The sequence below is a fragment of the Panthera tigris genome, chromosome E3 (assembly GCF_018350195.1).
Source record: "Panthera tigris isolate Pti1 chromosome E3, P.tigris_Pti1_mat1.1, whole genome shotgun sequence".
Lineage (NCBI taxonomy): Eukaryota > Metazoa > Chordata > Mammalia > Carnivora > Felidae > Panthera > Panthera tigris.
The window spans coordinates 6599671-6614406 of NC_056675.1; the positions used below are offsets into that span (position 1 = coordinate 6599671).

Sequence of the window (14736 nt, forward strand, 5' to 3'; positions counted from 1 at the left end):
GCATGTATTAGAATCAGGGGAAACAGTAAAATCTACTTTTTATGAAAAAACTGTGACAACCACTCCTGGATCATTTCTGTGTATATTGTGTGTTCCTTGTCTGTGGTTTTTAGATTCAAGCTGAGAAGTGCCTTCAGTCAGAGTGTATTCACTGTCTTTGTAAGGCTTTATGAACAGCGGTAGTATCATGAGTATCTGCACATCACACTGCAGAAAGATGTCCTGTTAATTTAATCATCTTTATTAAAATTTTGCAGTTAAGCTTTTATTCGTATTTTGTATTTTAAGCTTAAAGGACCTAAAGCTGCCTGTTATGATTATGTTGGGGAACATGTTGATGGGAAAATTATTTTCCCTCATTATTTAAAACAAAACAAGATAGGTGTGCCTGGGTGGCTCAGTCGGTTGAATGGGTTGGTCTGACTTTTGACTTTGTCTCAAGTCAGGATCTTACAGTTTGTGGTATTGAACCCCAGTTTGGGCTCCATGCTGACAGCATAGAGCCTTCTTGGGATTCTCTCTCTCCCTGTGTCTCTGCCCCTACCCTGCTCTCTCTCTCAAAATAAATAAATTTAAAAAATAAAACAAAACAAGATAAACAAGCATACATTCATTTGAAAAGTATTGCCCTAAAAGTGCTCAGAAGGCATCTCTGAAGGTATGAGCTAGGTTATGCTATAGAATCAAACAACCTGAAAATTCTCAGTGACAACAAGCAGGGTGTCTTTCCTACTCATGCTGGCTGTCCATGTCTGCACTCCAGAACCCAGGCTGATGGAACAGTCTTATATGAGATATTCTAAGTCTCATGGCAGAGGGAAAAGAAATGGCAGACTAGAATCTGACTCTTAAACAGAAAAGGATGGCTCTCTCTCTCTAGGGAAGGTTATTGCAAGTCACAGATCCAAGCCTGAATTCAACTGGGCAGGAAAGTATGATCCTCTTGCAAGGAGGGGCAGCAAAGATTTTGAACAATAATGTAATAACTCTAGGCGTGGTTAAGATACACCTAAGGAAAGACACCCTTGATGTAATCGGTGCCTCCTTCCACTTCCCAAATGTATATTTTTTTTAATTTTAAACGTTTATTCATTTTTAAGACACAGAGAGAGCAGAGCGTGAGCAGCGGAGGGGCAAAGAGAGAGGGAGACAGAGTCCAAAGCAGGCTCCAGGCTCTGAGCTGTCAGCACAGAGCCCGACGTAGGGCTAGAACTCACTGACCGAGAGATCATGACCTGAGCCAAAGTCGTACACTCAATGGACTGAGCCACCCAGGCGCCCCATTCCCAAATATTTTAGATACTCCATGACTTTGGGATGGAGTACAGGGAAGTTTTATTCGTCAGAATTCTCCTGTGAAACAGGACCCATAGGAAATATATAGATAAAATGTGATTTATGATTAGGGATTGGCTCCTGCAATTGTGGGGCTGAAGTCCCATCTGCAAGCTAGAGATCCAGGAAAGCTGGTAATAGGTTCCAGTCCACGCCTAGAACCAGGGGAGTTAATGGTGTAAATTCCAGTCCAAGTCAGAAGACCCAACAACCAGGGGTGCTAATGTCCAAGGGCAGAAGATGGATGTCTCAGCTCCAGCAGAGAGAGCAAATATGTCCTTCCTCTGTCCTTTTATTCTATTCAGACCCTTGATGGATTGGATGATGCCCACTAGCATTTATGAGAACATCTTCTTTACCAATTCAAATGCATTATAATCTCTTCCAGACACATCCTCACTGACACACCAAGAAATGTTTTACCAACTGTCTTGTCACCCCCTAGTCTTAAAGTAGACGCATAAAATTAACCCAAAGTCGGATTTATTCCTACCTGAAAACCTGTCATTGTTCTGTGAAATAAATGGTGGTGAACTCATTGACTAAGAGAGAGGGCTTGGTCATGAAGTAGAGTTTAGTAAAGCAGTATTTGGAATGGCTGCTCAGAATGGAGTCAGAAGGGGAGACAACCACTTATAAAAGGAGATAGCTATGGATAAACAAAGGACTGCTAAATTATGCTAGGACCTAGCTGAAGCTGGGATTCATAATCGTGGAATGACATCTTCTCAGCACTCAACTTTGTTGACAAGGATCTGTGCTTGACACTGGGACAGTGATGCACAAAATATGCATCGTCTCTGTCTTCATGGAGCTTACAGTCAAGTAAGGAAGGTATACATTAAAAATGTAGCAGGAAAAAATAAATGTATAATTACACATTGTGGCAAGTCTACAAAGAGAATGAACAAGGCTCTGTGAGAAAATCAATTCGAATTAAGGGGAAGGAGTTCAGGGAAAGCTTCCCTGAAGTGACCTTTGAACTGAAATCTGAAGGATGGTAGAGAGAGATTCTAAATAAAGGGAATGTGTAAAGGACAGCAAAGAATTTGGGATGTGTGAGTAACTAAAAAGCCTATGTAATAGAGGAGTTTCGAGAATGAAAGGAAGATAGTAGCAGGTAATTCAGGATTGGCACAGCCAGATTATGCAGCGTTTTATAAATTGTGCTAAGGAGTTTGTCTTATTCCAGAGCAGAGGGAAGTCACTGAAGGGTTCTGAGGAAAGCGACATAAACAGATTTAATTCTCTTCTCTTCTTTTCTTAAATTTAGAGAGAGAGCAGGGGAGAGGCAGAGAGAAGGAGAGACTGAGAATCCCAAACAGGCCCTACACGATCAGCGCGGAGCCTGATGCGGACTGGAACCCATGAACTGCAAGATCATGACCTGAGCTGAAACCGAGTCAGACCCTTAACCAACTGAGCCACCCAGGCGCCCCCCAGATTTAATTCCTTTTTTTTTTTTTTTGTTTTATTTATTTTTGAGACAGAGAGAGACAGAGCACGAGCAGGGGAGGGGCAGAAAGAGAGAGGGAGACACGGAATCCGAAGCAGGCTCCAGGCTCCGAGCTGTCAGCACACAGCCTGACACCGGGCTCGAACTCACAAACCGTCAGATCATTACCTGAGCCGAAGTCAGACGCTTAACCGACTGAGCCACCCAGGCGCCCCTCCCCAGATTTAATTTTTAAACGTTCATTTTGGCTGTCTTGAACAGAATGGATTGAGAAAGGCACGATTAGATGTGGAGGAACTATTCAGGTGGCTGGTAATTTGGACTGCAAGGACACTTGTGATACAACTGGTTTCTCCTGGTGAAGAACTGGAACTACAGCCTCGAGCCTTTATAAACAGAGAAAAAGAAGTATCTTTCCTCTGGTTGCTCTTTGACTTCCATACAGTACCGATGTTCATAAACTCCAGGTCGGCACAATCCCCACTTCAAAGCCCAACCTCCCTACTTGCCTTTTTCTCACATCTAACTTTTCCTTGTGAATTCCTTCCTATTCATGTTTATTTTATATCAACCAGGACAATGGCTTCTCACCCCTGCCTGTGGTTTTTACTTATCAGAATGCTTTCAACGAAATCACTAGCAGTGAGTTTGCAGACTCGGGGCTTTATTGTAAGAACGACAAATACTAGGGAAAAAGACTGTGTAACAGGTGTATCCCCACACCACCACCAATTAATAATCCAACACTGAAAATACTTGGAGCTTTTAAACGACAGATTCTCACTGTATTCAGAAAGGAGACCTATCAGATGGGGAAATATCTGCATTTTAAGGTGGACACTGAAGGCCTGCAGTTCTCTCCCCTCGCTCTCCAGAGCCCCCCCCCCCCCCCCGGAGGGCAGGCACCGTTGTCCCCCGAGCCCTCTGGGAAGTGGAGTCCTTCCGCCGGGACCCCCGACCTGGCGCGGTCGCCTCCAAGTGCGCAGATGCGACTCCAGACGGAGCCTCAGGCTCGAGCCTTTTGTTCCCCCACAGCTCCGTGTGTCCGGAAAGCGACTCCGTCCTCCCCTCCGTCTTTCCCAGAGCGCAGCCCGGCGGGGACCCGCCTTGTGGCCGGAGCCGAGTGGGCAGCGCGTCCAGGGGTAAGAGAAAGCTGGACCCTGAGGCGCGGGCATCGGCGACCCGCCGGTCCGTGCGCGCGGCTGCAGTGCCTCCCGCAGCAGCCCGGGCCAGGCTCTCAGGTTCCGGCCCGGCGCATAAAGGGCCGGGCCCTGCCCTTGTCCTATGCCCGCTCCCCGGTGCTGCGCGTAACCCTCCCGCTTCTCTCCGGCTGGGAGGCAAGCCGGGTCTGAGGCTTTAGTTCTGAGCTAGGAGGCGTCCGGGAAGCGCGTTGCCCCTAAGCCCTCTGGGAAGTGGAGTCCGGGAGCGTGGAGGGGGCATGGCCGAGCGGGGGACGGTGGGAGCGCGACTGCTCCCGCCGTTTTGGGCCTTAAATCTTGCCACTGCACTAAGAGCCTTAACCTGAACTCCTGGGACAGAAAGAAAAAAAAGTGGGGTCTGTGTCTTACTCATTCCCCAAAGGACGCAGCCTTTGGCTACAAGCCAAGAGTATGCTTCCAAGGGGAAGGATTAAGCCTGCGGTTAAACGGGCACAAACCGCAAGTTCCGTGCCCTTTACAAAGATTGGTCAGGCTCAAGTCCCAAACCACGCATTTCAAGTGCAAGCAGGATACGGTTAATAAATTATTTCTGGTGGGAGTATCAAGATGTGGCAGCCATTCAACAGGATGTGCTGCAGGTGTCTTTGCAAATTCTGTTGAATTTTGTGTCAGCTTGTCCCCTTAGGCTGTACCGACTCGTTTTGTTCTTCCTGGTCATTCAGCCTGGTTTAAAGTTTAGTTTTTCTTCCTTGACATGAGGGAACCCACGTTGTCTGCCAGTTACTGTCTGTCAGTTATTACTGTCAGTTATTACTGAAGTCTTTTGTTTTCGCTCTGACCATGCAAGGGAATCCTGGCCTGTACATTTTCAGGGTCTTTTAAAAAGGTTAGGAATCAGCTGTATACAGGCCCCATCTATCAACTGCCTGTCTCTATGAATAGTAAGGATGAATGAACTGTGGGAGTCCTGCTTGTATAGTTACCTGATGCTATAATCACAGGCTGTTTTATGGCCAGTTGTGTGCTTTAGGGTCTCCTGGGTGTTTCTGCACAGTCTGGAGCCAGGTGTGAGGCTCACAGTTCACTGCACTCACTGATTCTCTCCTGGTTTTGCCCTGGTTTGGCATATAGTGACTGATATCAGTACTCTAGAGAATGTTCTTCTAGCTGTGGAGACTAATTTAGCCTAAATAATAAAGGTTACAAGCAAAGAAGAATTACTTCTGAGGCCCTAAGACTTAAACATATAGGAATAAGCCTCCTAGGAATAGAGATAGAGAGGAAGATGCTCCAGGGAGCAGGAACCAACTCCAGAGGATGGCAAGCCTAACTTCAAAATCTCTCTCCAGAACTTCAGAGTAGAGTTGAATGATTTTCACAAAGAAGCAGATTATGTATTGTTGGAAAGTCCATGTTTATCTCATCTGAAACAGCGAATAAAGGAGAAATCATAGCAATAACAGGACAAAAAAAGAGAATCTAATCATGGATTATCTGACCATTGAAGCTGAGGAAGAAGGTAAGAATTACAGAAATAAACATGAAGTTTGAAAGTGGGGACAAGTGGAAAAACACCTTTGATGAGAATTAAAAGGTTAGATGCCCCTGCATGAAAGGAAATGGAAGCAGACATGTCCCCAAGTAGAGAAACTCAGTAAGCTACCAATTTTGGAAATCACGAAGCAGGCTCCTTGTGACACATTCTCCAGTCCCATTTTCCTCTTCCAGCACTCCTGTGCCCATCCACATTCCCTCTGCAGCCATGGAAGAGAGAATATTCCATTTTCCACCCCCTGTTAGGCTATTATAAAAGGTTGATGTATTGTGGGTCTATAAGGTTAGCTTTTTGGGCAAGAGACTTTCACTTTATCGTCTTATTGTACCCTCATCCCACCTTTTTGAGTGAAGTCAAGTGGGCCCTGTGCATACAATTTACCTGGCTTGTGATAACTTTTGTCCTAATGAATTTGGAAGTGGGGAAATAGAGCTTACCTCCTTCATAGCTTTTTCTTCTCCCTCTAGTCCTTCCAGCCATTACTACCGAGGATGCTTCTCTGCCCCAAAAACAGAACACGGAAGAAATGGAACCCACTGTTGAGCTCCTTCCTGTTGAGTTCCAGGCAAGTCTTTGATTTCCTCATATGAAATCTTAGCTTGGAGTTCACAGTGTGTCATTTGCTTTTTTCATCTTGCTTTGGAGGTCCACGGCAATCCCAACTAGAGAACTGAACCAAAGTAATTTTTCTTTGAAGACTTGAAGGTCTGGGGAGAGCTCAGGCTTGAGCACTGATTTTGGTAGTAGTCTGTGTGAACAGTATTTTAAATCACAAAACTAAGGGAATAGAAAAGAGATGAGATTTTATGACTGAGCTCTCCAACACTGTGAGATCAGGGAGATGAAGAGGAACCAGCAAAGGATACTGAGAAGATGTGGCCAGTGTGGCCAGTGAGGTAGGAAGTCAGAAGTTTGGCATCCTGGTAAACAATTGGAGAAAGTGTTTAAAAGGAGCAGGGAGTGATCAGCTTTTAAATGCTGCTGCTAAGTCAAGTAAGATGAGGCCTGAGAATTGACCGTTGGATTTAAAAATATGAAGATCACTGGTCACTGCCAAGAACAATGTCATGGAGTTGTAGGAATGAAAGCCTGATTGGAAAGGGTTCAGAAGAGAATAGGAGAGAAGTTGGAAGCAGGGATGACTGACAGCCATTTTGGAGAGTTTTACACTAAAGCAGAGGACAGAAATAGGGTGATAGCGGGAAGCAGTAGCAAGACCAAAGAGGGTATTTATTTTTTATTTTTTTAAGATGGGAGAAATAACAGGTTGCTTATAGGCATGTAAGAATGGATGGAGAAGAGAAGATGTCTAACAACTGAGCTCTGGGGAACTCTAACATTTAGAGCCACTTTTCAAACATAGCTTCATTTATTTTAAACAAGAAATCATGTGAGTTAGGAGTGATGTTTATTTCACAGTAAAACTGAGGCTCACAGCGGCTCCTGGCTGGCTCAGTCAGTGGAGCATGCGATTCTTAATCTCAGGGATGTAAGTTTGAGACCCACATTGAGTGTAGAAATTACTTAAACATAAAATCTTGTGGGGGTGCCTGGGTGGCTCGGTTGGGTGGCCGATTTTGGCTCAGGTCATGATCTCATGCTTTGTGGGTTCGAACCCCACGTCAGGCTCTGTGCTGACAGCTCAGAGCTTGGAGCTTCCTTTGGATTCTGTGTCTCCCTCTCTCTGCCCCTCCCCTGCTCACACTCTGTCTCAAAAATAAATAAACATTAAAAAAAATTTTTTTTAGGGGCCTCTGGGTGGCTCAGTAGGTTAAGCGTCCAACTTCGGCTCAGATCATGAAATCATGGTTCGTGAATTCGAGCCCTATGTTGGGCTCCGTGCTGACAGCTCAGAGCCTGGAGCCTGATTGGGATTTTGTGTCTCCCTGTCTCTCTGCCCCTCCCCCACTCATGCTCTGTCTCTCAAAAATAAATAAAAAACATAAAAAAATTATTTTTAAATCAGTAAATCCAAAATACATACATACATACATACATACATACATACATACATACATACATAAATAAAAAGTAAATTTCAGGTGCCTGGGTGGCCCAGTTGGTTAAGTATCCGACTTTTGATTTTGGCTCAGGTCATGATCTCACAGTTCCTGAGACTGAGCCCTTTGCTGGGCTCTGTGCTGACAGCATGAAGCTTACTTAGGATTCTCTCTCTCCCCCTCTCTCTGCCCCTTCCCCATTCATGTGCATATGCTCTTTCTCTCAAAATCAGTAAATAAACTTAAAAAACATAAAATCAGTAAATCTACTCATTCAGAACTGCAATTACTAAAAGATAACTAGATAAATCTAAAAGTCATGACCCTAGTACAGAGAAGGAAGAACAGCATGACTGTCTGTATACATTCAGGATATCAAGCAGAAGCTCTATAAAATCTCAGAATATTTCAGGAATCAGTATAAATTACATATCTGAGACTTACCCCATCTACAACAACTAAGTGCAATTAGTAATTGACATTTGGTTGTCATTCAGTGGTTAAATTTTTTTTAATTTTTATTTATTTTTCTTTTTTGACAGAGAGAGAGACAGAACATGAGCAGGGGAGGGGCAGAGAGAGAGGGAGACACAGAATCTGAAGCAGGTTCCAGGCTCTGAGCTGTCAGCACAAAGCCCGACGCAGGGGCTCAAACCCATGGACCGTGAGATCATGACCTGAGCTAAAGTCCGACGCTCAACTGACTGAGCCACCCAGACAACCCCCAGTGGTTAATTTATATTAGATTTATTTAGTAAAATATGTGAGAGACAGAAAAATATAGGAAAGAGGATAGCTTTGCTATCAAATCACTATGTTGTACACCTGAAACTAATATACTTTATGTCAACTATACTTGAATTTAAAGAAAGAGTATATGGGGTGCCTGGGTGGCTCAGTTGATTGAGCGTCTGACTCTTGATTTCACCTCAGGTCATGATCCCAGGGTCAGGGGATTGAGCCCCACATCAGGCTCTGCTCTGAGCATGGAGCCTGCCTAAGATTCTTTCCCTCTGCCCCTCTCTCCTACTCATGCTCTTCTTTCTAAAGTAAAGTAAAATAAAATGAAATGAAATGAAATGAAATAAAATATGTTGTTCCATTAAAAAAAAAAAAAGAACCAAAAGAGTATAGCTTTGGAGCCAGACTGTCTGGGTCCAGATGTCATATCTGATCCTCACATCTGTAAATACTGTTAATAATAGTACTTATCTCATGAAGTTATCATTACAAGAGGTAGTTCAAAGGGCTCAGCACATAGAAAATGTAAGTGTTAGCTGTTATTATTTTCCCTAATACAGACTAATACATAGAAATCTTAGACTGTTCCATTAAAATAAAGGTTTAACCATCATATTAAAAAATACTGTCCCTTATAGATTGTTCTCCTCCCCAAGTTCTATAAGAATATGCTTGTTCTTGGGGCGCCTGGGTGGCTCAGTCAGTTGAGCGTCTGACTTCGGCTCAGGTCATGCTCTCACGGTCCATGGGTTCAAGCCCCGCATCGGGCTCTGTGCTGACAGCTCAGAGCCTGGAGCCTGCTTCCGATTCTGTGTCTCCTTCTCTCTCTACCCTCCCCCACTTGTGCTCTGTCTCTCTCTATCAAAAATAAATAAACATAAAAAAAATTAAAGAATATGCTTGTTCTTCCAGGAATTGGTGACAGTCAAGGATGAGGAAATGGACTTCAGTCATGTGGAGGAAGAAGAGCTGAATTCTGCCCAAAGGTACATGGGCATTGATATGAAAGTGGAGAATTGTGGGAGCCTGGTATTTTGGGGTAAGGAAATTATTTTGTAATGCAAACTGCTTACTGGGACATAAACTTCCTCTATAACTCATGGCATCTAAAATGCCATAGTTTTGCTTAAAATCCAGAAAGCCCTGATCTCCTAGGAGATCCCTGATCACTCTGGGCTCAGAATTGGGCTTTTTTTCTCTTTTGGCAAGTAAAAGTTTACTACTTCTGGTATTGAAAAAGGATAGCTTTATTACATTGGTTTTAGGATTTATAAAATTATAGTAACCAAAACAGTGTGGTACTGGTATAGATGTAAATCGATAGAACAGAATAGATAGTCCAGAAATAGACCTGCACATATGTGGTCAATTTTTTTTTTTGCATTCATTTTATCTTTTTTTTTTTTAAGGAATAGAATTTAGTGTCTTGTATGTTTTGTCTCCCTTTCTGTTTTTTATCTTAATTTTCACTTCCTTTTCCCTGTGTTCATCTGTTTTGTTTCTTGAATTCCACATATGAGTGAAATCATGTATTTGTCTTTCTCTGACTTATTTTACCTAGCATAATACACTCTATTTCCATCCGTGTTGTTGCAAATGGCAAGATTTCATTCTTTTTGGTTGCCAAGTAATATTCCATTGTGTATATATACCACATCTTCTTTATCCATTCGTCATTTGATGGACATTTGGGCTCTTCCCATAATTTTGCTATTGTCAATAGTGTCACTATAAACACTGGGGTGCATGTGCTCCTTCAAATCAGCATTTTTGTATCCTTTGGATAAACACCTAATAGTGTAATTGCTGGGTTATAGGGTGTTCTATTTTTAATTTTTTGAGGAACCTCCAAACTTTTCCAGAGTGGCTGCACCACGAACTGCAAGATTATGACCTGAGCCGAAGTCAGACGCTTAACCAACTGAACTACCCAGGCACCCCATATAGTTGGATTTAAATCTTACATATAGCTACTTGTCTGCTATTTGTTCCATCTATTCCTTATTCATTTTTCTTTCTTTTTCACTTTTTTGGTTGCATATTTTTTTTACTCTATTTTATATCCACAATTAGCTTACCATTAAACCTTATTTAAAGTTCTTTTAATGGTTGTCCTAGAGTTCCCAAATGCTTCTTTAATTAATCACAGTTATCTATTTTTAAAATTTATTTATTTTGAGAGAGAGAGAGAGCAGAGGAGGGGCAGAGAGAGAGAGAGAATCCCAGGCAGGCTCTGTGCTGTCAGCGCAGAGCCCAATGCAGGGCTCGAATTCACAAACCATGAGATCATGACCTGAGCCAAAACCAAGAGTTGGACGCTTAACCAACTGAGCCATGCAGGTACCCCAGTCACAGTATATTTTTATTATTTTTTAATTTCTCTTATTTTTTTTAATTTTTAAAATGTTTATTATTTTTGAGAGAGAGAGAGAGACAGAGAGCAAGCAGGGAAGGGGCAGACAGAATCAGAAGCAGGCTCCAGGCTCTGAGCTGTCAGCATAGAGCCCGATACAGGGCTCAAACTCATAGACCACAAGATCATGACCTGAGCTGTAGTTGGCAGCCCAACTGACTGAGCCACCGAGGCACCCCAATCACAGTATATTTTTAAAGAGTAATATACCAGGGGCACCTGGGGGGCTCAGTCGGTTAAGCGTCCCACTTCAATTCAGGTCATGATCTCACAGTTCCTGAGTTTGAGCCCCACATCGGACTCTCTACTGTCAGCACAGAGCCTGCTTCAGATCCTCTGTCTCCCTCTCTTTCTGCACCTCCCCTGCCAAAAATAAGTAAACATTTATTAGAAAGAAAAAGAATATTATACCACATCATGTCTGGTATAAGAACCTTACTTCTGGAGACTTCTAATTCCTCTCTCCCATCTTTTGTATAATTGTTCTCATGCATTTTACCTTTACATACACTATAAAATCACAATATATTGCTACTATTTTTGTTTGACAGTCAATTATCTCTTAGAGTAATTAAAAATAAGAAAAAAAGGGGGGGTGGACCCTGGGTGGCTCAGTTGGTTAAGCTTCTGACTTCGGCTGAGGTCATGATCTCAAAGTTCATGGGTTTCAGCCCAGTGTCGGCTCTGGGCTAAAAGCTAAGAGCCTGGAGCCTGCTTCAGATTCTATGTTTCTCTCTCTCTCTGCCCCTCCCCTGCTCATGCTCTGTCTCTCTCAAATAAACATAAAAAATTTTTTTAGTAAGAAAAAAATTAATTTTATATCTATTTTCATTTATGCCATTGTCAACACTATTCATTTTTTATATTGATCAGGGGTTGGCAAACTCTCTCTATAAAGGACCAGATGGTAAACATTCTCTGCTTTGTGGGCCATATACTCTTTGGCAATTAGTTAACTTTGCCATTGTAGCATGAAGGCAGCCATAAACAATATGTAAACAAGTGAGAGTGGCCAGATTTGGTCTGTGGTGGGTCAGTTTGGCCCATTGATACAAGTTTTTGACTTGTATCAATCACCTTCTGCCTATAAGAGCATTTCTTTCTTTCTTTGTTAATCCAAGTTAGTTAACATATAGTGTAATAATGATTTCAGGAATAGAATTTAGTGGCTCATCACTTACATATAATACCCAGTGCTCATCCCAAAAAGTGCCCTCCTTAATGCCTATCACCCATTTAGCCCATCTCCTCACTCACCTCCCCTCCAGCAACCCTCAGTTTATTCTCTGTATTTAAGCGTCTCTTATGGTTTGCTTCCCTGTTTTTATCTTATTTTTGCTTCTTTTCCCCTATGTTCATCTGTTGTGTTTCTTAAATTCCACATAGGAGTGAAATCATATGATATTTGTCTTTCTCTGACTTATTTCTGGGGGACCGAGGGAACTATTTAAAAAGTCAAAAGTGTTGTTTCTGGGTGATTATTATAAATGATTTTTTTTGTCTTGTACTTTTTCAAAACTGTCTAATCTCAACCTGTGTTTTCATCTTTCCACCCTTCTCTAGATGTTTTATATTAACATTTATTCTCATCCCACCTGCTTATATCCTCCTTTCTGGTTAGTCTGCTCAGTTTTCCACTCTCTTAAGTACAGCATCCTCATTGTCCTTTTATTGTGCCTTATATTACTCATTCTCCCATCTCTGTTATTTTCTGACACTTCCTCTGCCACTGCCAGGAAGTGCTTTCTGAAAACATTCTAATAAACATGTTTAATAAGCATCATTTTTGGGGTTGCCTAGGTGGCTCAGTTGGTTGAGCATCTGATTCTTGGTTTCAGCTCACGTCATGATCTCACGGTTGTGGGATCAAGCCTCACGCTGGGCTCTGTGCTGACAGCAAGGAGCTGTCTCTCCCTCTCTGCCCCTCTTTCTGGATCTTTCTTTCTCTAAAAATAAATAAACACTTTTTCAAAAGCATCATTTTTGTTTTATTTTCTTCTTGCTAACTCAGCAGTTTTCTTTCTCTCATCACAGAGAAAACAAAAATACGTGTACTTTTTATTTATTTCAGATTCCGAATCTATACCTGAAACTAAAGAATCTTTTTCAAAGCAAGAACTTTATGAAGAAGTGTCCTCCGAAAGAGAGCTGATAATAGAAAGACTTAAAAAGGTTGAGGCCTGGGACTCCAGATTGATAGAAGCCTGGCAATGTGAAGGCACATTAGAAAGGCAGCAAGGAAACCAGAAGGAAAATTTAAGGGAAGCCATAATTAAACACAACAAAACCACTGTGGAGGATTGTAATGAAATTGGGGAAAGTTCAAACCCAATCAAACATCGAAATATTTACTCAGTGAAAAAGCCTTGGAAGTGCAATGAATGTGGGAAGTTCTTCAGTTACTACTCAGCCTTTATCCTACATCAGAGAATTCATACTGGAGAGAAGCCTTATGCATGTACTGAGTGTGGAAAGGCCTTCAGTCGGAGCTCATCACTTATTCAGCATCAGAGAATTCACACGGGAGAAAAACCTTACGAGTGTAACAAATGTGGGAAAGCCTTCAGTCATCGGTCAGCCCTCATTCAGCATCATATCATTCACACTGGAGAAAAGCCCTATGAGTGCAATGAATGTGGGAAAGCCTTCAACCAAAGCACATACCTTATTCAACACCACAGAATCCATACTGGAGAGAAACCCTATAAATGCAAGGAATGTGGGAAAGCTTTCAATGATACCTCATCCCTAATTAAACATCAAAGAGTTCATACTGGAGAAAAACCTTATGGATGTAAAGAATGTGGGAAAGCCTTTAGTGACAGGTCGGGCCTCACTCAACATCAGAGAACTCATACAGGGGAAAAGCCATATGAATGCAGTGAATGTGGGAAAGCTTTCAGCTACTGTTCAGCTCTTATTCAACATCAAGGAACCCATACTGGGGAGAAACCTTACAAATGTAACGAATGTGGGAAAGCCTTCAGTGACCGCTCAGCTCTCATAAGACACCAAAGAATTCATACTGGGGAGAAACCTTACAAATGTAAAGAATGTGAGAAAGCCTTCAGCCAGAGCTCATCTCTTACAAAGCATCTGAGAACTCATACTGGAGAGAAACCATATAAATGCAGTGGTTGTGACAAAGCCTTCAGTCAGAGTTCATCTCTTATTCAACATCAGAAAACCCATTCAGGAGAAAAACACTACAGATGTAAGAAATGTGAGAAAACCTTCAGTGTGCGTTCAGCCTTTTATCAACATAAAGAAATTCATGATGAATAGAATGCAGTAAATTCATGAAATAGTTATGTATTCTTGGGGCACCCAGCTGGCTCAATAAGGCTGGCTCAATGCAATTCTTGATATTGGGGTCATGAGTTCGAGTCCCATGTTGGGCAGAGTTTACTTAAAAAAAGAAAAAAGAGGGGCACCTGGGTGGCTCAGTCGGTTAAGCATCCGACTTCAGCTCAGGTCATGATCTTGCACTCCATGAGATTAAGCCCTACATCAGCTCAGAGCCTAGAGCTTGCTTCAGATTCTGTGTCTCCCTCTCTCTCTGCCCCTTTCCCGCTGGCACTCTTTCTCTCTTAAAAGTAAACATTAAAAAAAGAAAAAGAATTATGTATTCTCTACTGATTATGTAGACCTGTGTTCTAAATATTACAGGGTACTACAAAAATGTATGAGGCTGCATCATGCAAAAAATAGCTCTCTTCCTTGAAATGGTATTAGGTATGGGAAGAGGACAAGAGGTATAGTAACAGAACCCAAGAAGCTGAAGAGTGGAGAATTCCTAGGGGAGCACAGAAGGAGAAGTTCTGGTTAAGTCAGAGAAAAGAGAGTCAGGAGCTAAGCATCTAATATCAGTAGAAAAACTAATCCAAGCAGCAGACTTAACAGTACTTGAGGCTGATGGCTCTCTAAATAGTAGTTTCAACCTGAAGCCAAGTGTGGAGGATCAGGATCCCAAAGAGGAAAATCACCAGGATGTTTCTCTAGGAAAAAAAAGAGGAAGAAAAATATCTAAGCCTAGGAAATCCTCCTTTTCTCTGTCCCTGCACTCCACTTGTTCA

General features: G+C 42.3%; 1 protein-coding gene across 3 annotated transcripts; it reads left to right on the plus strand.

The window, feature by feature from the left end:
- The first annotated feature begins 3733 nt into the window (after nt 1-3733).
- Nucleotides 3734-14087, plus strand: LOC107179540 (zinc finger protein 501-like). 3 transcript variants are annotated; one of them, XM_042971281.1, is made up of 5 exons: nt 3734-3933; nt 5301-5470; nt 5974-6071; nt 9160-9286; nt 12732-14087. In XM_042971281.1, the coding sequence occupies exons 2-5, from the start codon at nt 5437-5439 to the stop codon at nt 13943-13945; spliced, it is 1473 nt and encodes a 490-aa protein (XP_042827215.1). In that variant the 5' UTR covers nt 3734-3933; nt 5301-5436; the 3' UTR covers nt 13946-14087. The 3 variants fall into 3 exon arrangements, with proteins under 3 accessions (XP_042827215.1, XP_042827217.1, XP_042827216.1); XM_042971283.1 differs by lacking the exon at nt 3734-3933 and adding an exon at nt 4253-4346; XM_042971282.1 differs by lacking the exon at nt 3734-3933 and having other exon boundaries at nt 5091-5470.
- Nucleotides 14088-14736: the final 649 nt, after the last annotated feature.